This window comes from Pongo pygmaeus, chromosome 13 (assembly GCF_028885625.2).
Source record: "Pongo pygmaeus isolate AG05252 chromosome 13, NHGRI_mPonPyg2-v2.0_pri, whole genome shotgun sequence".
Lineage (NCBI taxonomy): Eukaryota > Metazoa > Chordata > Mammalia > Primates > Hominidae > Pongo > Pongo pygmaeus.
This window is the reverse complement of record NC_072386.2, coordinates 62,376,425-62,401,918: the sequence shown is the minus strand read 5'-3', so window position 1 is coordinate 62,401,918 and position 25,494 is coordinate 62,376,425. Positions and strand designations below refer to the sequence as shown.

Below are 25,494 nucleotides of genomic sequence, written 5' to 3'. Positions count from 1 at the left end.
TGGCAATTTACATCAGTCTCTACACAGAGAACACATATTGTTCTATGTGGTAACTGATTCTGATATGGTGACGCACTTCACAACAAGATTTCCAAAAGAAATGGAAAATGATCTGCTTGAGGAGGAGGTTCAAACTGAAAATTCTAGTCTGACAATCATCAGCATATGGGCTAGTTTAATCAGTTAGAATGGATGAATTCCCTGAGATGGGCCTAGGCCTAAATATTGAATTTTGGCAAACGTAAACTTTTAAGGCCAAAAACATAAACACATAAAACGAGTTTTATTAAAGGAAACAGAAGACACTCAGAGAAACAAATGGAGAATACATGACATAATGTTATGGAAGCCAACGTAGAAAAGTTTCAAAAGTGAAAGAAAGGGCTATAATTTCAGAGACAAGAGAATAATGCAGGGGTGGGGAGAGGGGGGAGAGAGAAAGAAGAAGGAATAGAAACATGAAAAGTAGGAAACATGTGCTTCTTATTTCTTGGATGTTTGGCAACCTTATGATGATATTATTTGGCTAAAGGAAGTCAACAAAAAGAATCCAAAACATGTACTAATTTTCTCATGGGGAAATACCGATTTTAGGTAACTCTGGTGGCTATCTCCTTTCCCAAATACCCAGCTCAAACTGTCACCACTAAACATTTCCTATTTTCTCCTGTGGACTTCGTGGTGTGAATAATTATAATAACTACCAGACTATATTTAGAAAACAATTGATATTAGATTTTTGTCATTTTTATTAAAACATTATATAAGTATGACCAACAGGACCCAAATCTCAGCATGACATAATACAAAATCAGCATGCTATAATTGTAGACTAATGTAAAGAAAATTTGGCTTATCCTGTGCAATCTCATGCAAGGCAAATTTAAATTTGGTTTCATCAAATTTGTAAAGTTACTCATGAATCTCCATTATTACCTTCATTGGCCCCTAGGACTCAGAGGGTCCCTAAAATAGATGTTAAAGAGGTTCTTACAAAGAATAGTTATTATATTGATAATCAACTACCCATTCTTTAATATGGTTTATTTATACAAAAACATAACCAATATAAACAATGGACCAAAGTTGCATGATAATGTTACCTCCATGTACTGTTACAATTATGAGACAATTTTGAAAGCAAACTTAGTAAATGCTTTGTGTTCCTCCATTTTTCATTTTAAATAAATAAAAGCCCTCTGCTAAATTACTTATATTTTACAAGTTTTTATGACATTACTGTATATTAAAGTCTTTAAAATATCTAGTCCCATCTCTATTGGTACCACTTCTGAAATACTCAGAATGTTATTTGGAACCTTTTTCTGTAAGTAGATTATATCATTTGCTGTCCAAGATTTTTTAGAAAATTCTATGCTTATGAAGACATATTTTAATTCTTTTGATCTATACTGTTCTGCAAAAGTTTCAGTGTGGGAAGCCTACACTTCCCACAGCCTAAATCTGCACATACTTTGAAAATGCCCAAGCTCAAAATGACGTCACATCATACACACAAGCATTTTATGAACGGGAACAGACTCTAGCAACAACTCATGACCAATGATTTTCTGATTCTAAATGATCTATGTCTAACCTCCTTTCTCTGATTCACTAAATGGGCAGATACTCTAAAGGCAAATTACGGTCATAATGTTTAATTCCTGGAAAAGAGCTGGCCTTCTTCATTTGAATAGCATTTAGAGGGAGAAAAAGTAAGGTACAGGGCAGGAGGAAATGGAGATGGAGATGTTGCAGTTAGGCTTCTAATGAAAACAGAGGGAAGCCGAGACATGCCCAAAGGTGGAGAAGCAATCTGAGTGTTTCCAGTGAGATCAACATAGGAATCAGTGGCTTTATCATGGCTGCTTCAAAAAGTTCAGGCAACAATTTGATCTTTTAATGACAGATGAAGGATTTGCAGAGAAAGCAGCAAGAGCCTTGGACTCGAAGTCAAGATTCCTAGGTTCTCACCCTGACTCTTCTCCTAACTCTGTGACCATAAACATATAATGCAATCTCTTGAGATTTATCATTCCCATCTGTAAAACATAATGATTAGACTACGTGTTTTTTAATATCTTTTCTGACTCTAACTTTCCATCATGTCACAAAATGAAAAACAAACAGTCCAGATTTAGAAATAAGACTAGAATAGAATGGAAAATGAGCAACAGGGTTGGTTAACTGTAAGGGCAGGATAGGGGATAGGTAAAGCGTGGCCTTTTTAAATGTTCCATCAAAGAAACATAACCCACAAAAGAAACAAATGTCAGGTTCTAAGCACATAAAAAGCATGCAGAGACGAACTTCATTTTTTTCCCACCACCCAAGGGTGTCAGGATCTTGCTGTGCAAATTCCTGGGATCGCTTCACAGCCCAAAAGATGAGGTATCCACTCCCTCCAAGTGTTAGAAACACGAAGAAGTTAGCCAGAAACCTCAGGAATCTGATCAAGTGGACGTTTTCTTCTACTTGGGCTGCTTTTTCTTCTGTGATAGCTTCCTGTATCCATGCAAACAAACAAACAAACAAAAACCCAAAATAGAATATCTTAGCTACACTTTAAAAGTATCAAAACCTCAAAAGTGATTTTTACAATCATCAGAATGTGAGGAATGGCAATGTAAACTAAATCTGAGATTCCACAAACCAGGTGAATATTTCCAACAAATGATGGCAAGTAAGAGACAGAAGGAAGAATTCTTGCAAACAAACTGTGATTGCTCTGATATTAGGATAGTCTTCACTCTAAAAATCTTCATTCCAGTGAATTAAAAAAAAACACTACAAAATAATGTTTTAGGGTCACTTCAATATTATGCTTATTCCTGTAAATAATTAGTGAACATTGTTCTAGTTTTTAAAATATCTTATTCTGATTACTCCTGGTCCTATTTCAATCCAGTAACATTATTTTATTACCAGATTTAGAGAAGAGAAGTCTTTAAGGAATAATAGTGCTGTTGTGGGTCATGGAAGATTTTCCAGTTATAATCAGAACCATGGCAAGATCTTGGTAGGCAGAAATCATGAGTTAATCTTTCATGTAAATTGTCAAGATACTGCACTAGCTGGACCAGATGGAATGCCTCCAGTTTTACTCTTAGAAATACAAATAGCAGGCTTTTGAAGTTGGTGCCTCTACCTTAAAGTTCATTGTGATAGAATTAAATTTGTTGTCTGCTGTCTCAGGATTGCCGATCAGGTAGTCCCAGCTGGTAAAGACCTTCCAGCTGAAATTGAAAGTGTTGTCATCTCCACCTCCATCATCACCAATGTTTTTGGTCATTCTGCAAAAACAGGAAGTTTAACCCAGCAGCCAGAAAAAGTGAGATAGGGGAAATAGCAACAAAACATGATCATGAGTGTTGAAGTGGAGAAGCAACAGTGAAAAGACATATATTTTATAACAAGTTTGTTCTAATGACCAGAAAATAGTTTCTTTTTAAATTTTATTTTTGTTCAATTGTTGAAATTATTCACTTTCTAGGCCTTCAAGATTAATAAAGTACTAAGCACTGAAGATTTGAATAATTCAACATGTATATAAAAACATATTTTTATGTGTTTTGTGAAACTGAGATAATTAGTTCTTAACCTTTGGTAGGACAAGAATTTCTTTAAGAATATGATTAAATCTATTGAATCCCTCCCCAGGGGAAAAGAAACATATCTACTGACTTTTACAATGCTCCACACAACTTTAGTTGGTTCCCAGACCATCTGAAGCCTCTGGATGGACTAAACCAGGCAAAGAAACTCCTATGTAAATTTTAATTCCCCCTAGAATCTCATCCCAAATAGAGATTACATTGAGTACATTAAATTTCCATCTACTCTACAATTCTTGAATAAAAATCAACATTTTTATACAACCTTAATGCAAAGTGGTTTTATATGTGTATATATGTGATTTTGTATATATTTTTAATCAGTAATTTTATGTGTGTGTGTATATATATATGTGTGTGTGTGTGTGTATATATATGTATTTGCATGAAGAGCTTAAAATGCATTTACTCACAGGTTTATTTTAGTGGTTAGAGATCTATATCCTATATACTCCACTTCCTTTTTTCCCTTTCACTATAAATAGCAAAATTAAAATTTCATATGACACAAATTATAAAATGGTCCCATAAGGTTTTGGCTTTTAAAATATTATAGTCATATAAACCCCAAAGAAGAAAGGGGCATAATGACATAAAGCTGACATTGTAGGTTGACAGGTATCTCTAGATCATCTACATTCCCCCACTATTAGCCACACTTATCATGGAGGCTCATACATTTTAAATAGGCTAGCACGTAAGGAAAAATTACAGATCATTATTCCTTTCATCCATCTACCACTTTACCCTTTGCAAATGGTGATTGTGTGTGCTTTCACATTTGTTCTCTTTAAAATCTCAGCAAGAAGTCAAGGTAGTTACTCCTTGACTTACAGATAAGGAAGCTGAAGCTCAAAGGCATGAAATAATTTTCTGGACATTATCCAGCAGTGAACCACAGAGATAAGTCAAGGGCTCAGATTTTCTGACTTTGCTCCAGTGCTCAAGCTAGGACACCATGAGGTATGAAAAGCCACACAAAATGCTTTTTTTTTTTTTTTAAGGTCAAAAAGGGTTGAAAGCAGATATTCCCTATAGTTTAACCTAGGGAGAAAATGACTTATTTGATTAATATGCCACTATCCAGTTTTTGCACTGTCATTGACCAAGGGCGGGGCTTCAAGTAAAAATGGCCACTTGGCAGATAAGTTTTGAATGGAGTTTTATCACTGGCAAAATTTTGAGCTGAAGACAGCCTCCCAGGGAAGGGAGCCCGAAATGAGTGAGCAGACTGGGAATATCTAACATGTGGGAAAGGTGTGAAAAGAAGTGGAATACTGAAAGGAATAAGGAAAGATGCCCAAGGCAAACCTGCTTGCAACACATATTTATTGAGATATGGCCATGATAGCTATAAGCTCTACTCTTTGTCTATAGAGCAAAATATATACAAATTTATGAAAACTGCTCATTTTTTAAGACTGCTATCATTTTCAACCACCTTATCTGAGAAGCAATCTCAATACATCATTTGCTTTGCCAGGGGAGTTAGCAAAGGCAATTCTAGCATATATGTTGTTGCCTAAGGTGTTTTTTTTGTTTTGTTTTGTTTTGTTTTGTTTTTTTGAGAAGGGTTCCTGCTCTGTCGTCCAGGCTAGAGTGTAGTGGCGCGATCTCGGCTCAATGCAAGCTCCGCCTCCCGGGTTCACGCCATTCTCCTGCCTCAGCCTCCGGAGTAGCTGGGACTACAGGCGCCCGCCACCATGCCCGGCTAATTTTTTGTAATTTTAGTAGAGACGAGGTTTCACCATGTTAGCCAGGATTGTCTCGATATTCCGCCTTGTGATCCACCCACCTCGGCCTTCCAAAGTGCTAGGATTACAGGCGTGAGCCACCGCGCCTGGCCTGCCTAAGGTTTTTATACTGAATTTCTTGACTTGGACCACAAGTTTGCAACTCCATTTATACCCTGAGGTCATTTGGTTATTTCATGGGTGCATGTGGAGGTTTTTAACAAATCAAATAAATGCCTTTTTAAATCCTAAACCAACAGGGTCACTATAATGTAGCCTCTGCTAAAATGAAGGTTGAGAAGAGGAAGGGGATTGAGAGGCAGGTAGGAAACAATTTTCTAGAAGCCCACAGGATAAGACCACACAAGAAAAAGAAAATTACTGTAAAAGCGATACTAAACAACATGTGGACTAGTTCTCTCTTTCCCATGGTTTTAGTTACTTGTGATAAATTCATGGTTCCAAAAATATTAAATGGAAAACTCCAGAAATAAACAATTCATGTTTTAAGTTTTATGATGTTTCGAGTATTGTGATGAAATTCCTCACCTTTCCACTTCACCCTGCCCAGGATGTGAATTCTCCCTTTGTTTAGTGTGGATGCATCCTGTGGATACAATAGTATACCCATGTTGTTAGTAGTCCTCTCAGTTATCAGACCCACTATTACAGTAAGGCAATGCTTGGGTTCAAGTAACCCTTATTTCATGTAATACTCTCAAAGTGCAAGAGCAGTGATGCTGGCAATTCAGATATGCCACAGATAAGGCTTAAAGTGCTTCCTTTAAGTGAAAAGGCAAAAGTTTTTGACCTAATAAGGAAGGAAAAGAAAATCATACACTGAGGTTGCTAAGATCTACAGTAAGAACAAATCTTCTATCCATGAAATTGTGAAGAAGGAAAAAGAAATTAAAGATAGTTTTGCTGTTGTACCTCGAACTGTAAAAGTGATGGTCACAGTGTGTGATTAAAATTTAGTTAAAGTGGAAAAGTCATTAAATATGTGGACAGAAGACATGAAAAGAAACACGTTCCAACTGACAGCAATAGAATTTGCTATCCTTAGTTTTAGGCATCCACTGGGGGTCTTAGAACATATCCCCTGAAGACAAGAGGATGCTACTAATTTAAATTATTTTTCCCCCAGATAATTTTTTTAATTATCATTTTTTTCTTTCCAATTTTTATTTTAGGTTCAGGGAATGCATGTGCAGGTTGCTTACATGGGTAAATTGCATGTTGTGGGGGTTTGGTGTACCAATTATTTCATTACTCAGATGATGAGCGTAGTACCCAATAGGCAGTTTTTCAATCCTCACCTTGCTTCCACCCTCCACCCTCACATAGGCCCTGGTGTCTATTGTTCCCTTCTTTGTGTCCATGTGTACTCAATGTTTAGTTCCCATTTACAAGTGAGAATATGACGTTATTTGGTTTTCTGTTCCTGCATTAATTCACTTAGGATAATGGCCTCCATCTTCATCAATGTTGCTACAAAGACATAATTTAATTCTTTTTTATGACTGCATATCATTGCATGGTGTTTATGTACTACATTTTCTTCATCCAGTACACTGTTGACAGACATCTAGGTTGATGCCATGTTTTTGTTGTTTTGAATAGTGCTGTGGTGAACATATGAGTACACGTGTCTTTATAGTACAATATTTCTACTCCTTTGGTATTTACCCAGTAATTGGATTGCTTGGCTAAATGGTAGTTCTGTTTTGAGTTCTTTGAGAAATTTTCAAACTGCTTGCCACAGTGGCTGAACTAATTTACATTCCCACCAACAGCACCTAAGTGTTCCCTTTTCTCCACAGTCTTGCCAGCATCAGTTTTTTGTTTGTTTGTTTTTAACAATAGTCATTTTGACTGGTGTGAGATAGTATCTCATTGTGGCTTTACTTTGCATTTCTCTAATGATTAGTAATGTTGAGTAATTCTTTATATGCTTAATGGCCGTATGTGTCTTCTTTTGAGAAGTGTCTGTTCATGTCTTTTGCCCATTTTAATCGTTTTTTAGGGTTTTGTTTTGTTTTGTTTTTGCTGGTTAGTTTAAGTTCCTTATAGATTCTGGATATTAGACTTTTCTTGGATGCATAGTTTGCAAATGTTTTTCTCATTCTGTTGGTTGTCTGTTTAGTCTGTTGATAAATTCTTTTGCTGTGCAGAAGTTCTTTAGTTTAATTAGGTCCCACCTATCAATTTTGGTTTTTGTTGCAATTGCTTTTGGAGTCTTCTTAATGAAGGATTTGCCAGGGCCGATCTCCAGAATAGTATTTCCTAGGTTTTCTTCAAGAGTTTTTATAGATTAGTTTTAAAAACTAAAAATTTATAGTTTTAGATTTTACATTTAAGTCTTTAACCCACCTTGAGTTGATTTTTGTATATGGTGAAAGGAAAGAGTCCAGCTTTGATCTTCTGGATAGGGCTATCCAGTTATTCCAATGCTGTTTATTACCCAGGGATTCTTTTCCCCATTGCTTGTTTTTGTTAACTGTCAAAAATCAGGTTCTTGTATGTGCACAGCTTTATTTCTAGATTCTCTAACCTATTCCATTTGTCTATGTGGTGGTTAATATTAGGTGTCAACTTGATTGGATTGAAGGATGCCTAGATAGCTGGTAAAGTATTGTTTCTGGGTGTGTCTGTGAAGGTGTTGCCAGAGGAGACTGACGGTTGAGTCAGTGGACTGGGAGGGGAAGACCCACCCTCAATGTGGGTGAGCACCATCTAATCAGCTGCCACAGTGGCTAAAACAAAGGAGGTGGAAGAAAGTAGGGTAAGCTGGCTTGCTGAGTCTTCTGGCTTTCATCTTTTTGCTGTACTAGATGCTTCTTTCCTTCCTCCTGCCCTTGGATATCAGACTCCAGGTTCTTCAGCATTTGGACTCTGGGACTTACACCAGTGGTTTGCCAGGGGCTCTCAGGCCTTCAGCGACAGACTAAAGCCTACACTGTCGGTTTCCCTGTTTTAGAGGCTTTTGGACTCAGACTGAGCCACTCTTGGCTTCTTCCTTCCTCAGCTTGCAGACGGCCTAACACGAAACTTCACCTTGTGATCGTGTGAGCCTTTCTCCCTAATAAGCTCCCTTTCATATATATATATATATCTCCTATTAGTTCTGTCCCTCTAGAGAGCCCTGACTAATACAGTCTATGTGCCTGTTTTTCTATCAGTATCACGAGGTTTTAGTTACTGTAGCCTTGTAGCATAGTCTGAAGTCAGGTAATGTGATTCTGATGCCTCCAGCTTTTTAAATATTTTTTACTTTTTAGCTTGTGATAGCTTTGGATATTCAGGGTGTTTGGGTTCCATATGAATGTTAAATAGTTTCTTCTAACTCTAAAAACTGTTATTTGTATTTTGATAGGAATAGCATTGAATCTGTAAAGTGTTTTGGGCAGTATGGCCATTTTAACAATATTAATTCTTCCCATCTATGAGCATGGAATTTTTCCATTTGTTTGTATCATTTCTGATTTCTTTAAGCTAAGTTCTGTAATTCTCATTGTAGAGATCTTTCACCTCTCTTGTTAGCTATATTCCTAGATATTATATTCTTTTTGTGGCTATTGTGAATGAAATTGCATTCCTGGTTTGGCTTGGACAATATTGCTGTATAGAAATGTACATTGGTTTTTTATTCTGAAACATTGCAGAAGTTGTTTATCAGATCTAGGAGCCTTTGGGCAGAGACTATGTGGTTTTCTAGGTTTAGAATTATATTGTCCACAAAGAGAGACAGTTTGACTTCCTCTCTTCCTATTTGCATGCCTTTTATTTCTTTCTCTTGCCTAATTGCTCTGGCTAGGACTTCCTGTACTATGTTGAATAAGAATAGTGAGGGTGGGTATCCCTGTCTTGTTCCAGTTCTCAAGGGTAATGCTTCCAGCTTTTGCCTGTTCAGTATGATGTTGGCTGTGAGTTTGACATAGATGGCTCATTATTTTGAGGTATGTTCCTTCAATGCCTAGTTTGTTCAGAGTTTTTAACATGAAAGGATGTTGAATTTTATCCAAAGCCTTTTCTGCGTCTATTGAGATGATCACGTAGTTTCTGTTTTTCATTCTGTTTATGTGATAAATCACATTTATTTATTTGTGTATGTTGAACCAACCTTGCATCCCAGAAATAAAGCCTACTTGATCATGGTAAATTACTTTTGGGAGTGCTGGTGGATTTGGTTTGTTAATATTTCGTTGAGGATTTTTGCATCTATGTTTATCAAGGATATTGGCCTGAAGTTTTATTTTCTCACTGTGTCTCTGCCAGGATTTGGTATCAGAATGATGCTGGTCTCATGGAATGAGTTAAAGAGGCATCCCTCCTCCTCAAGTTTTTGAAATAGTTTCAGAAGGATTGGCACCAACTCTTCCTTATACATCTGGTAGAATTTGGCTGTGAATTTGTCTGGTCCAGGACTTTTTCTGGTTGATAGGCTTTTTATTACTGATTCAATTCTAGAATTTGTTATTGGTCTGTTCAGGGTTTCAATTTCTTCCTGGTTCCGTCTTGGGAGGTTATATGTTTTCAGGAATTTATCCATTTCTTCTAAGTGTTCTAGTTTGTGTGCATAGAGGTGTTTGTAATAATCTCTGAGGGTTTTTTGTGTTTCTTTTGAGTTGTTGGTAATGTCCCTTTTGTCATTTCTGATTGTGTTTATTTGAATCTTCTTTTTTCTTTATTAATCTAGCTAGTGGTCTATCAGTCTTATTTATACTTTCAAATAGACAACTCTTGGGTTTATGTATCTTTTGTATGGCTTTTTGTGTCTCAATTTCATTCAGTTCAGGTCTGATTTTGGTTATTTCTTATCTTCTGCTAGCTTTGGGGTTGGTGTGCTCTTGTTTTTCTAGTTTCTCTACATGTAATGTTAAGTTGTTAATTTGAGATCTTTCTAACTTTTTGATGTGGGTGTTTAGTGCTATAACTTCCCTTTTAAACTGCTTTAACTGGGTCCCAAAGATTCTGGTATGTCATGTCTTTGTTCTCACTAGTTTCAAATAATTTCTTAATTTTTGCCTTAATTTCATTGTTTACCCAAAAGTCATTCAGGAGTAGGCTATTTAATTTCCATGTAATCATGTGATTTTTAGAGATCCTCTTGGTGTCGATTTCTGTTTTTATTGCACTGTGATCCAAGAATGTTGTTGGTGTGATTTTAGTTTTTCTTAGTTTGTTGAGAATTGCTTTATGAGTGAGCATGTGGTTGATTTTATAGTTTGTGTCATTTGCAGATGAGAAGAATGTATATTCTGTTGTTATTGGGTGGAGTGTTCTGTAGATGTCTGTTAGGTCATGTGTCTGTTAGGAGTGTTCTGTAGATGTCATTTGGTCATGTGTTGAGTTCAGGTCCCAAATACCTTTGTTAGTTTTCTGCCTCGATAATCTGTCTAATACTGTCAGTAAGGTGCAGAAGTCTCTTGCTATTATTGTGTAGTTATCTAAGTCTTTTTGTGGGTCAAGAACTTATTTTATGAACCTGGGTGTTCCAGTGTTGGGTACATATACATTTAGGACAGTTAAGTCTTCTTGCTGAATTGAATTTTTTATCGTTATGTAATCCTCTTCTTTGTCCTTTTTGATTATTGTTAGGCTAAAATCTGTTTGGTTTGAAATAAAAATAACAAGCTCTTCTCTTTTTGTTTTCTGTTTGCTTGATAGATTTTTATCAATTTCTTTATGGCTTGATAGATTTTTATCAATCTCTTTATGACTTGATAGATTTTTATCAATCTCTTTATTTAGAGCCTGTGGGTGTCACTGCATGTGAGATGGGTCCCTTGAAGACAACATACAGTTGGTTCTTGCTTCTTGATCCAACTTGCCATTCTGTGTCTTTTGAATGTGGCATTTAGCTCATTTACATTTAAGGTTAATATTCATATGTGAAGATTTGATTCTGTCATGGTGTTGTTAGTTGGTTGTTAGGTGGACTTGATTGTGTAGTTGCTTTATAGTGTCAATGGTTTATGTACTTATGTGTGTTTTTGTGGTAGTTGGTAACAGTTTTTTATTTCCATGTTAGCACTTCCTTAAGGACCTCTTGTAAGGCAAGTGTGATAGTAATGAATTCCTTGAATTCCTTTAGCATTTGCTTGTCTGAAAAGGACTTTATTTCTCCTTTGCTTATGAAGCTTACTTAGGCTCGATATGAAATTCTTAGTTGAAATTTCTTTTCTTTTAGGATGGTGAATATAGGCCCCAATCTCTTCTTGCTTGTACTGCTTCTGCTGAAAGGTCTGCCGTTAGTGTGATGGGTTCTTTTTGTAGATGCCTTTCCCCTCTCTCCAGCTGCCTTTAATAATTTTTCTTTTGCATTGACCTTAAAGAATCTGAGGGCTATGTGTCATGGGGATGGTCATCTTTTACAGGATCTTGCAGGGGTTCTCTGAATTTTCTGAATTTGAATGTTGACCTCTCTAGTGAGGATGGGGAAATTTTCATAGGCAGTACCCTCAAATATGTTGTCTAACTTGCTTTCTCTCTCCCCCTCTCTTTCAGGGATATCAGTGAGTCATAGTTGGTCTTTTTACATAATTCTATATTTCTTGGAGGCTTTGTTCATTCTTTTTTATTCTTTCTTTTTTATTTTTGTCTGACTGAGTCAATTTGAAGAACCACTTTTGAGGTCTGAGACTCTTTCCTCAGCTTAGGCTGTTCTGCTCCTGATACTTCCAATTGTATTATGAAATTATTGTAATGGGGTTTTCAGCTCTATCAGATCAGCTTGGTTCTTAAAATGACTATTTTGTCTTTCAGCTCTTGTATTGTTTTACTGGATTCTTAGGTTCATTGTATTGGGTTTTAACTTCCTACTACATCTCAACAATCTTCATTGCCATCCAGACTCTGAATTCTACGTCTGTAATTTCAGCCATCTCAGTCTGATTAAGAACCATTGCTGGGGAGCTAGCATGGTCATTTGGAAGTGAGAACACACTCTGGCTTTTTGAGTTGCCCCAGTTCTTTTGCTGGTTCTTTCTCATCCGTGTGAGCTGATGTTTCTTTAATCTTTGAAGTTGCAATTCTTTGGATGGGGCTTTTTGCTTTTATATTCTTTGATGCCTTTGAGGGTTTGACTGTGATATAAGTTGGGTCTAGTCAACTGGCTTCATTTCTGGCTGATTTCAGGGGACCTGGGCTCAGCTCAGCACTCCTGGACTGTGTGCTGTAACCCGATGGTATAGGACCAGGCACACAGCTTTGCTCTCTGGCCTCTCAAGTTTAAACACCTGCTGTGCTGAAGGAACTGAGGTGTTTCCAGTCTGTCAACAACAATGCTCCATGAGGGTTGCCGGCAAAAGTGCTTTGTCGGGGCAGTGGCAGTGGGGTCTGTGCTCATGTGTCAGTGGCAGCAGAGCAGCAGGGTCCATGTATATCTGCGTGTTGGCAAAGCAGAGGGGGGAGGCTGCAGGTGGTTGTGTGTGGGTGGAGGCTTGTCTTCAGAAGCTCTCCAACAGTTGGGTGGGGTCTGCCAACAAAGAAGCTACGGTGATGGCCTTTAGGAAGTGCCCCAGTTGGACATCCAAGCCTGTGTTGCAAGTGGGCACAGCCAGGCATGAACCTCAGGAAAGGCTGGCAGACAAGGGAGGCACTCAGACCAGAATGGCCTCATTCCATGGGCAAGACAGCCCTGCTCTGTATTGGTATGACAGTCAACAAGGGCCAAAACCTACAGGGGCATGGTGAGTCTTCAGGGATGGGTGTCCTTGGCTGTGCTCTACTGCAGTCCTTCCTTTGCCACATCCTCTGAACTCCACACAGTCTGGAGTCCTGTCCCTGCCAACTCTTCAAGCAGCTCTCCCTATCAGTTCAAATATCCATGGGGGTCATGGAGTCTCCTGCAGCTAGAATTATGGAGGTCCATGGTGAGAGTGGGCTACTCCATACCTATTTAACTCTCTCTTCCTCAGGAGACACTCAGAGCTGAGATTGAGTCCTAGAATTCATTCCTGAGCATAGCATTCCAAGCTTCCTCCAACTCCAGCACAGAGTCTACATCCTGCCTCCATCCACTCTCAGTGCCTCCCTTCTGAAGATCTACTTGGAGTGTGCCAATCTTCTTAATACCCTGGTTTCTCACTGGGAGAAGCTCTTCCTGGCTATATCTTGTTAGCCATCTTGGCTCTTCTCAGCTATTTAAAATTCTTGAGGATGAAGAAGCTGTACCAAGTATTTGACTGCAGAGGATAACAACAACACAAAATTATACTACGTTGGCCAAAACCACTGGTCATTTCTTTGTTTACAGTATTTCCCCAACTGAGCACCACAGGGGCAAGGACTTTATTTTGCTCACCATGAAATACCCAGGTACTAGATAGTTCTCTTAGATTACTCATTCTAGGTGTTCCACAAATAGTAATTAAATGAATGAATACATGAATTGTCATTCTAGAAGTAAACTTAGCTCCGGAAAGAGCCTCACCAAGTAAATACATACAGCATAAATTGCTTTTTTGCATGGCACAATACATATAACAAATGCGTATCACATATGCTTGTTATGCTATCACTGTTTAGTTCTGTCTTTGCCATTATGATAAGTTTTGACAATATCACCTCACTTTGTAAACAGCTGCCATTCATTGTGAACTACTACTATCCTTATTAGTCCATGCTTGCAAGAAGACAGTTTCTTATGTTAAGTTTTATAATCTAGATGCAGTTCATAGAGCAGTAATATAAAATGGAAGGTGGTGACTTTATGTATTGCTTTTCTGCTCCAAGCATTTTTGAAACAAGGTCAACTATAGTTTGAGGAAGATGAGATAATCTTATGTTTTGTGGGATTTGCCAGAATATCATAATAGGCCAGGTCCACTTACCCTTCCATAACCTTCTCTAGGGTCTGAAATTCATCATTACATACATCAAACATTATGATCTCCAATGAAAATACCTCTGAGAAGTAAAATATTAGACTGGGGTCTATGAGGCACTCTGACTTCTTTCTACTAAATAGATAAGGAGAAATTCCTTCGACAAAGAATAAAATTAGTTGGGGGTGGGAATGTAGGGAGGAAAAAGAAACAATTTCAATGTTAAGAAATTAAGGATGTCAAGAGACATGGAAGATATTTAGGCAGAGTATCAGGTAGGTCATAACTGTCTGGGTAAACATGTACCAAAGAAGTGAAAAGAAAATGGACAAAGGCACCGACATCTAAGTAGAAGGAAGAAAATAAAGTCTCATTGATTTAGAAATGGTGTGTGTGAAGCTGGCAGATTTATCTTGGAATATGCAAGAGTCTTGTAGAACAAGGACTTGGTTTTGATAGGTTTAATTTTTTTTAACAAAACGTTTGGTCACACGAGTCATATCAAGGCCATAAAACTCTAAGGGAATTTAACAACAAACAAGAAACTATTTTAATATAGAATTTTTAAAAATGAAAAGACTACCCAGGATGAGACAGAGACATCAATCTATATTGATTATTGTTATCATCAGTATAGATGAATCCACATCAGAAATTAGAAAAGCTAAGTGCTGAAATTAAAGCAAGGTGTTCAAAGTTCAGTTCTGCAAATTACTGGGCATTTGAACTTAGTCAAATCCTCAAACTCTGCTGAGCCTTAATTTCTCCACCCATCCAATAGGAATAACTAATGGGTACTCAACACAGTATATAAGATTGGTGGGAGGAACACCTTGGCCTATGTAAGGAGAAGCACAGTACAGAGAGGTGGCAAGGTGTAAGGGGTAGAAGATATCTTTTGAACTAGAAAAATCTAAATTCAAAGCAGTCTTATAGTCAAATGACCTTGTGCAGTTCATTTAGGATCTCCGAGTTTTATTTCATTATCTGTAAAATTATAAAACTAGTAGCTACTTTGCAATGTTTAGGGATTAGAAGTAATGTAATTTAAACTGCTTCATGAGAGATGCTCAACAGATATTAATTATTATTATTTCAAGTATAAATTATAATTATTGTTGCAGCTCCAGAAATATGGATGAATATACTGTCATTTTGCCAAATTTAAAAATATTTATCTGCATGTGTTGAGGCTGGTTTGTGATATATGTAGTTTATAATATATATCTCATATATATAATATATATTATAGTCTATGTAGACAAAAATGTTGACACCATTTAAGGGTTATGTATATCACATGATTTAAGTATCCAAGAATATTTGTTAGTCCATTCTATGAGTATTATTATAGCCAGGATCATAAACAGAAAAATTATATCTAATCCCAGGGAGCCCTGTGCTAAGTTTTCACTGTTTGTCTCCCCAAATGTCATGTAGAGATTTGATCTCAATGTTGGAGGTAGAGCCTAATGAAAGGTGTTTGGGTCATAGGGGAAGATTCTTTATGAACAGATTAATGCCTTCCTTTGCAGGGGATAGTAAGTGAGTTCTTATTCTATTAGTTCCCATGAGAGCTGGCTGTTTGAAAGAGCCCAGCACCTCCCCATCTCTCTCTTGCTTCCTATCTCACCATCGTGATCTCTGCACATGCTGGTTCTCCTTTGCCTTCTACCAGGAGTGGAAACAGCCTGAATCACTCACTTGATGCAGAAGCTGACTCCATGCTTCTTGTACAGTCTGTAGACTGTAAGCCAAATAAACCTCTCTTCTTTATAAATTACCAAGCCTCAGGTATTCCTTTATAGCAACACAAAATGGACTAAAACATCCTACAAACAGGAAAAAGTCTTGAAAAAGCCTATAAGGATAAAATAGCTATGAGTTTCTTATTAAGACATGCATTCTCAAAATGATTCAACTGTTTCCAGTAGTTTAGCTGCTGTAAAATAGACCAGTAAAACCCCAGATTTTTAGCTTAGAGAATTGTTTTTGATGGGAACAGTTGGGTTCTGATGTCAAGCCACCTTTACTTTGTGATATAAAACTTCAAACTAATGAGGACAACATTTAAATGAGCTGATGGTTTCCATGTTGTGTAACTTTACGTTATACTGTTTTAATTTGCTTTTAATACTTATGTAACTATATTTATCATGAAGATTTCTAAGCATATGATGTGGTTGAAAATGTACACTGACCTGGAAAGAAAAGGAAAAAAAGAAGGATAAAAGAAATGAATGAAGGGAGGAAGAAGAAGAAAAGGGAAGGACTTAAAACTAAGGTGACCGCTCCCTCTCCCTCTCCCCTCTCCCCTCTCCCCTCTCCCTCTCCCCTCTCCCTCTCCCCTCTCCCCTCTCCCCTCTCCCCTCTCCCCTCTCCCATTTCTTCGGTCTCCCTCTCCTTCTTTTTTCGGTCTCCCTCTGTTGCCGAAGCTGGACTGTACTGCTGTGATCTCGGCTCGCTGCAACCTCCCTGCCTCGGGCTCCTGTGACTCTCCTGCAACTCTCCTGCCTCGGCCTGCCGAGTGCCTGGGATTGCAGGCGCGCGCCGCCACACCTGAATGGTTTTTGTATTTTTGGTGGAGATGGGGTTTCGCCGTGTTGACCGGGCTGGTCTCCAGCTCCTGGCCTCGAGTGATCTGCCTGCCTCGGCCTCCCAAGATGCTGGGATTGCAGACGGAGTCTCGCTCACTCAGTGCTCAGTGGTGCTCAGGCTAGAGTGCAGTGGCGTGATCTCGGCTGGCTACAACCTCCACCTACCAGCCTCCTGCCTTGGCCTCTTAAAGTGCTAAGATTACAGCCTCTGCCCCGCCGCCACCCCGTCTAGGAAGTGAGGAGCGTCTCTGCCTGGCCGCCCATCGTCTGGGATGTGAGGAGCGCCTCTGCCCGGCCGCCCCATCTGGGAAGTGAGGAGCGCCTCTGCCCGGCCGCCATCCCTTATAGGAAGTGAGGAACGTCTCTGCCCGGCTGCCCATCGTCTGGGATGTGAGGAGCGCCTCTGCCCGGCCACCCCGTCTGGGAGGTGAGGAGTGCCTCTGCTAGGCTGCCACCCCGTCTGGGAGGAAGTGAGGAGCGCCTCTGCCCGGCCGCCCCATCTGGGAGGTGAGGAGTGCCTCTGCCTGGCTGCCACCCCGTCTGGGAGGAAGTGAGGAGCACCTCTGCCCGGCTGCACCGTCTGGGAGATGAGGAGCACCTCTGCCCGGCCGCCCCGTCTGGAAGATGAGGAGCACCTCTGCCCGGCCGCCCTGTCTGGGAAGTGAGGAGCGCCTCTGCCTGGCCGCCACCCCGTCTGGGAGGAAGTGAGGAGCGCTTCTGCCTGGCCGCCACCCCATATGGGAAGTGAGGAGCACTTCTGCCTGGCCACCCCGTCTGGGAGGTGAGGAGCGCCTCTGCCCGGCCGCCCCGTCTGGGAGGTGAGGAGCGCCTCTGCCTGGCCACCACCCCGTCTGGGAGGAAGTGAGGAGCGCCTCTGCCCGGCTGCCCCATCTGGGAAGTGAGGAGCGCCTCTGCCCGGCAGCCACCCCATATGGGAAGTGAGGAGCGCCTCTGCCTGGCCACCCCGTCTGGGAGGTGAGGAGTGCCTCTGCCCGGCTGCCACCCCGTCTGGGAGGAAGTGAGGAGCACCTCTGCCCGGCTGCCCCATCTGGGAGATGAGGAGCACCTCTGCCCGGCCGCCCCGTCTGGGAGGTGAGGAGCACCTCTGCCTGGCCACCCCTTCTGGGAGGTGAGGAGCGCCTCTGCCCGGCCGCCACCCCGTCTGGGAGGAAGTGAGGAGCGCCTCTGCCTGGCCGCCCCGTCTGGGAAGTGAGGAGCGCCTCTGCCCGGCCACCCGGTCTGGGAAGCGAGGAGTGCCTCTGCCTGGCTGCCACCCCGTCTGGGAGGAAGTGAGGAGCGCCTCTGCCTGGCCGCCCCGTCTGGGAAGTGAGGAGCGCCTCTGCCCGGCCACCCGGTCTGGGAAGTGAGGAGCGCCTCTGCCTGGCTGCCACCCCGTCTGGGAGGAAGTGAGGAGCGCCTCTGCCTGGCTGCCCCATCTGGGAAGTGAGGAGCACCTCTGCCCAGCCGCCACACCGTCTGGGAAGTGAGGAGCGCCTCTGCCTGGCCACCCCGTCTGGGAGGTGAGGAGCGCCTCTGCCCGGCCGCCCAGTCTGGGAAATGAGGAGCGCCTCTGCCCGGCCACCCTGTCTGGGAGGTGAGGAGTGCCTCTGCCTGACCGCCACCCCGTCTGGGAGGAAGTGAGGAGCGCCTCTGCCCGGCCGCCCCGTCTGGGAGGTGAGGAGCGTCTCTGCCCGGCCGCCCCATCTGGGAAGTGAGGAGCGCCTCTGCCCGGCCGCCCCGTCTGGGATGTGAGGAGCGCCTCTGCCTGGCCGCCCTGTCTGGGAGGTGTACCCAACAGCTCCGAAGAGACAGCGACCATCGGGAGCGGGCCATGAGGACTATGGCGGTTTTGTTGAAAAGAAGTGGGGGAAGTGTGGTGTAAGGAAGGAGAGATCAGATTGTTGCTGTGTCTGTGTAGAAAGAGGTGGGCATAGGAGACTCCATTTTGTTCTGACTAGGAGAAATTCTTCTGCCTTGGGATGCTGTTGATCTACGGCCATTCCCTCAGCCCCGTGCTCTCTGAAACATGTGCTGTGTCAACTCAGGGTTAAATGGATTAAGGGCGGTGCAAGATGTGCTTTGTTAAACAGATGCTTGAAGGCAGCATGCTCTTTAAGAGTCATCACCACTCCCTAATCTCAAGTACCCAGGGGCACAAACACTGCAGAAGGCCGCAGGGACCTCTGCCTAGGAAAACCAGAGACCTTTGTTCATGTGTTTATCTCCTGACCTTCTCTCCACTATTATCCTATGACCCTCCCATATCCCCCTCTCCGAGTAACACCCAAGAATGATCAATAAATACTTCATAAATTAAAAAAAAAAAAAAAAAAACTAAGGTGACCAACCATCCTTGTTTGTTGGGGACTAAAAGGTTCCCAAATGCAAGACTTTCTGTTCTAAAACCAGGAGAGTCCTGGGCCAACAAAGTTAGTCATCTTATCTTAAAACTTCAAACTATTTTCTTGGATTTCTATCTTTTTATTTTCCGATTTTGCTATTAAGTAACTAAAAATAGATATCTGCTCCCATTTTGTGGATGAGTATGCAGAAGCTAACAGAATGAGTACAGTGAAAAAATCTTGATGTAGCCTAGTCGATTTTAGAACTTAGGTCCCCTTCTATTCCATTTGAGTGATGTATGTTATAAATCCACTCAAACTTATTCCAAAAGAATATTTGACTGGGATAGGAGTAGGAAGAGATGATTAATAATTCTGTACAAAGATTTATATCTCATCAATTCTTTTCCTACTGAGTATTGTCCCATGGGCTGGTGGTGGGGTGAGAGTGGTGTATTGTTTTTGAGTTGTCTTGCTGTTTGGGCAATGAGTTTGAACTACTTGTTAACCAGGTAAGGAGCAGCCAAAGGTCCATGCCAGAGGGAAGGTTCAAGGCCACATTGGTTTGGATGGCATAACATGAATGACTTTAAGGGGGAAAATGTGGATTTCATGCCCTGCAGCTATCCCAAATGGCATCTTCGAGCAACTTTGAAAAAGTCACTACTTCCTCTAGAGCCACTCTACCCAACAAAGTGTTCCACCAGCAACATCCGGCTACTGAACGTTTGAAATGTGACTGGTATAAAATACACATCAGATTTCAAAGACATGATACCTTCCGAAAGGCAGAAAATATCTCAATAATAATTTTATATTGATTGTTCATTAAAATGATAACACTTTTGATATATTGAGTTAAAGCAAATATATTTATTATTAAAATTAAATGTACCTGTCTATTTATTTAATGACTACTAGAAGTTTTAAACTTATATATGCGGCTTGCCTGGCACAATGCTGCTCTAGATACTTTCAATTCATCTGCCAGAAAATCATTTATTAAATATACAAATCTACTGGTGTACAACTGCATAACCACACATGACTGCCCTGTTTTGGGGATCTATAATATGGTCTCAACTCCTACCATGTTAGCTTTTTTTCTTAAATAAGCCTATGAATTATAATCCTAATAAAATTGTTAACATTTGTTGAATAATTTTCTCATCTGGGCATATTCTAAGTGCTTTGTTTGTATTAATTCATTTAGTCCTCACATCCATTACACCTCTATTACCAAGGGGAAACAGGAGAACAGAGCAGTTGAGCCATCTGTTAATGATTGTATAAATACATACATGGTAGAGCTGGGATTTGAACCTAGGCAGAATGGCTGTGGGGTACACAGCCTGCACAGTTACCGGAAAAAAAGCTGAGTCACTGGACATGAGAAAATATTCTTCTCCACTGACCATAGAAACTAAAGGAGCAACGCAGAAATGATACTCATGAGGCCTCTGACTTCAGCTCAACCAGAGCAATATAGTTAAAAGACTAGAAAATATCTTTGATTTTTGGAATGTGATAGTAGTTTATCTGATGGACAGTCTCTTATATTTGAGGTCTCTGATTACACTTTAGCAGGTTGATAAATATCTTAGATATAGAATTTCCTATAAGGTTTTAAGTCCTAAAAGAGCTTAAAAACGAAATATGGCAGTTTTCTCTGGAGGAACCAGTAAGTGAGGCAGGTTTAGGACACAAAGTGTGTTCACAGACTGCTTCAGAGAGCTCCTGCTTAGGATGACTCTGCACTTTTTCCCTCTTAGACCCTCAGGAGGAGGGGTCTCCTACAATAAGGGGAAAAGCGCATTCATCTTGCACATAGTCAAATAAAAGAATGGCGACCTTACTTGAGATGTTTTCTCAAGATGTTTTCTCAACTTTTCTCGTAAACTAGTTCAAAAAAAAATTGGCTAAAGGGTCATTTTTTTAATATATAAACCCAAATAACTCTGCTAGGCTTCTGCAGTCTTTAAGTGGAGTATTATAAATATATTTTAGGCAGGGAGAAAAATGAACTGCAGTAATATCAGTTCTCCAGTGAAATTCTTCCCCATACTCCAATAACTCTTTTCCCAAGACAAACCATGATTATACAGTTGATTGTGACAGTTTCATTGGGGACCATTCATTTTTGCTGTCTTACACAGCTAAAATTTTTTGGATGAGTGATTATTCTGGTTTTTTTAAAAAATGAGCAGAGAACAATAGATTCTGCCTATTGAGCTGATTCTGCAAGTTACAAACCTCTCTGCACGCAAAAGAGGGACCAGCAGCTGTTTCCCTGTCTTGCTGGCAACATTAATTCACACCTTCAAGTACAAAAATACACATTTAAAAAATATGTTTAAACACAAGATAGGCATGCAAGCATTGGTCTGACCCCATGAGATGTCTCAAAGGCCTGTGTTTATGTTCAGTTCTTTTGAAGATGTAGTAGTCTAACATTAGTATTGGTATTAAAACTACATTTAATCTCTTATAGACTCTGTTTCCTTCAGACATAAAATAGCAACAAAATTATATCCAATCCCCAAATTAATCCCTCCATTTGATTCCAGAAATCATTATTTGCTTCCCAAAAGACAAATGAAACTTACGCTTTGAGGACAACCAGAAAGCTGTATCCAATGCACATAATCCCCACTAGAAAATAGGAGAGCGGCAACCTGAAATTCATCCATCCAATTGTTCGTTTATTGTCATAATAGCCATAAAAGAGAACGGAATATTGTGCCAAACCCTGAAATCCAACAACAAAGCCACTTAGCAGTTGTCGTGAAGAGCAACTCACAGGAAAACATCAACTCTTAAGAGAAATAACAAAATAACATTAATTTTCAAACTTGGGTCACAGCTCTGACATGAGCCTTATTGTTTTGCTCCATAAAGTGAACGTTTCAGCTGCCATGTTGATTGGCAGCTTTTCGGTTTATTTGAAAGCCAGTGACTTCTAAATAGATAAAATTTTTAAGCAAATACAGGCTTGCTCAGCTGTGGAGCCATTGCCGTGAAATGCCCTTTGATTTAAACATCAAAACACACTTCGTGGTATCATTAGATTTACGATTTTAAGAGTTTGCTTAATACGGGGGGATGGGGATCTGAAAAATGCTTCCTCAAAGTGCTGTGGCAGATTTCCATTTGCAATCACCTGGCCATAATTAGATCAGTTCTTCTTAAACCACAGAGGTTGTGTCTCAGCTCTCACTTCACAAAAATCAAAGAGCAGGTGAGATGACATTGGAACTCATCTGCACACTTCCCATTCATCAAGACTATCACAGCATTCCCATATAACAAGCATGTTTACTTGTGCATTAGATTCTCATTCCTAAAAATTATCTGCCAGGGTTGAAATCACCCTCTCCCAAAGCCACCTGAATAACTCCCTCTTTATTCTCAGACCATTGGCATATTCTGATGCTGCTTCATTTATAATATGCACCTTTTCTCTTCCTCACATTCACTGTGTTTTTCACTCTCAGCATTGAAGCATTGTTACTGTATCACTACAGCTATCCACTCCCCAGCTCCCCTCTTACTTCTCTCTGACAATAACTATGTTTTGTGAAATGAGAAGATAATCACTTGTCAATATGGGGCTTCCTCTTGAGATCAGGTGAGTCAACCCTGAATCGTAGAAAACCCAATTGGTTGCCTTTTACATCATTTATACCAACCCAGGGATTTGACACTCACAGCTGAAGAAGGGAAGCAAAGTGGGGGAGAGTGGAGGTGTGGAAAAGAAAGTAGAAATGTCATAGATGCTTATTCCTAGAGGAAGAATTAAGAGAATTTAGAAAATTGCCTTAAACAAAGATCATGCCTAACTCAAATCAGAGGCCAACAGAGATCTGAAAAAACTATTGCTTTCAAAATATGGGGAAAATTTTCTTAAATACTGTACTCTTTAAGAACTAGAACAAAATAAAATCTCCAAATAATCTCAGAGGAACTTGTGTGCTTAACTCGGGACTGCATGGAATGAATCATAGGTAAATACCAAAGGTCTGGGTTTCCCTGGGCCACACAGGCCTGTATCTGCATTTTTCAGTTTAAGAAAAAATAAAGCCAACTTGTGATGTTTAATTGTACGTGCCAGCTTGAGTGGGCCATGGGGTGTCCATATTAAACACTGTTTCTGGGTGTGCCTGGGAGGGTGTCCCTGGATAAGATGAGCAGTTAAATAGGTGGACTCAGTAAAGTAGATTGCCCTCCCCAGCATGGCTGGACATCATTTAATCCACTGAGGACAAAAAGAGGAAGAACAAAAGGAAGAAGGAGGGATTTGCTCCTTTTTCTCCTGCCTCACTCACTGCTTGAGCTGGGACATCTCATCTCCTCCTGCCCTCAGAGTGGGATTCACACCATTGGCTCCCCTGGTTCTCAGGCCTTCGGATTCAGATTGAATTACAGCACTGGTTTCTCTGGATCTCCAGCTTACAGATGTCAGGTTAGAAGATTTCTCAGCCTCCATGATTGTGTGAGCCTATTCCTCAAAATGAATCTCCTTTTATATCTGTAGTAAATCTATTATTTATATTAACTTATAAATTATATATATCAGCCAGACAGTGACTCACACCTGTAATTCCAGCACTTTGGGAGGCTGAGGCAGGAGAATTGCTAGAACCCAGGAGGTGGAGGTTGCAGTGACCCGAGATCACACCACTGCACTGCAGCCTAAGTGACAAAGTGAGACCCTGTCTCAAAAAAAAAAAAAAAAGACAAATTTTATATGCATATATATAAAGATTTATATAATAAATTTAAGTAATAATAATGATAGATCTAAATAAATTTATTATATAAATGCTAGATTTATATAATTATATATATATGTATATATGTGTGTGTGTGTGTATACATATCTTCTACTGGTTATATTTCTCTGGAGAACCCTGACTAGGATGCCATCCAAAAGAACATTTGGGGATAAACAACTAGTAGAAACCTCAAGCAAAGGGAGTGGGTGAGCTAATCTCATGTCTAAGGTAAGACATGGATTGACCAACTTCCCAAGACCCAGAAATCTTCATCCCGGGAGAATATGCTTGGGAGGATTTCCCAGCTCCCAGGTGCATGACATCTTCTTGTTTCACATTTATCTAGTTAAGATCTCTGCTTCTTCCCACTTGTGTTAAATCCAATCTCCTTCCATCGTGTCTTAAACCTTCATGCTTGTTCCTCTGTCCCAGGGTGACAATAATAGAATGTGCTAAGTATAGACACTTAATCTCTTGTTTGGTTTAAAGTTTATATCCTGAACTGTTTATTTAACCCTCATAGGACAACACAACAACTTCCAAATATCTCTGTTTTTCATTGCCCTATTTCCTTGCCACAGATGTGACACTCAGTGATAATGGTTGCTGTGATAAGTAACATCACTGTACACATTTCGTGAACATTTAGCACTTGCCAAACACCTTGTTTTATCTCACAGAATCCTCAGAAGAACACTATGAAGTTGCTGCTACTAGGGTAATCGTATCTCCGACTCTGGACGTTTCCTTCCAAGTGAAGACCCGTTAATATAACACTCCCAGCCACCCTCCACTGCCTCACTCTAGCCTCAGGGAAAAGCGACTGATTTGACAGTAGAGCACGGATGGAGACATGAGGACATCTCTTCCTTCTCTTGAGAGGACACATGCTGTGCTCTGCTCCTGCAAGGAGAGGCCTATCCTGGCAGAGAGGTCTGGCTGTGAAGTTCACTTGTCCATAAAGACACTACATTCCTTTATGTCAGCTTTAACAATAATAAAGGCGGCATGTTGACCTCCACTGGTCTTACCCTTTGTTATATTTCTGGTTAGCTCACAATCTTGTTGGACAAGGGAGGAATTATTATTTACCATAATTTTCCCCTTTCCTGCACACACAAAAATTCAGTAGCTGCTATCGCTATACCTATTTTACAGATGAAGAAACAGCCTTAGAGAGGTTAAGTAATTTGTCCAAGTTCACATGACTAATGAGTGACAGTGTCTGAACTTGAACTGAGTCTAATCCAAATCCTATATGCTTAACCACTGCGCTATACTGCTTCTCCTGTGCTTTCTTTATCCAGCAAGAGTTGTATCATGCTAGTGCCATACCTTCTCAGTGAAAGACAGGAAAGAAACAAGAAACTCTATGAACCCATCACGGACTTTGATCTATACCCCTAGACTGGTCCCTGGTGGTGCCAGGGCCTCTTGGAAAGAACCCCAGGCATCCCTTTTGAGAATATTTCAGAGGGGGGCACCCTCACCTGATATCTTTTATCTAATTCATAATGACAATATTGGGATTAAAAGACGCACCAAAAATATCATAAAAGGAAAAAGCAGATATAGAACAAGCATCTGGTGAGCTTGTTAGGT

At 40.3% G+C, this 25,494-nt stretch overlaps 1 protein-coding gene across 1 annotated transcript in view; it reads right to left on the bottom strand.

Moving 5' to 3' along the window:
* TMC1 (transmembrane channel like 1) overlaps nucleotides 1–25,494 on the bottom strand; it is a 263,253-nt gene that overhangs the window by 40,097 nt on the left and 197,662 nt on the right. The window contains exons 11-13 of the mRNA XM_054501938.2: nucleotides 21,724–21,866; nucleotides 3,149–3,293; nucleotides 2,311–2,505 (exon numbers count right to left, since the gene is read on the bottom strand). Of these exons, the coding sequence (XP_054357913.1) occupies nucleotides 2,311–2,505; nucleotides 3,149–3,293; nucleotides 21,724–21,866 (483 nt within the window). The remainder of the gene's footprint in view (nucleotides 1–2,310; nucleotides 2,506–3,148; nucleotides 3,294–21,723; nucleotides 21,867–25,494) is intronic.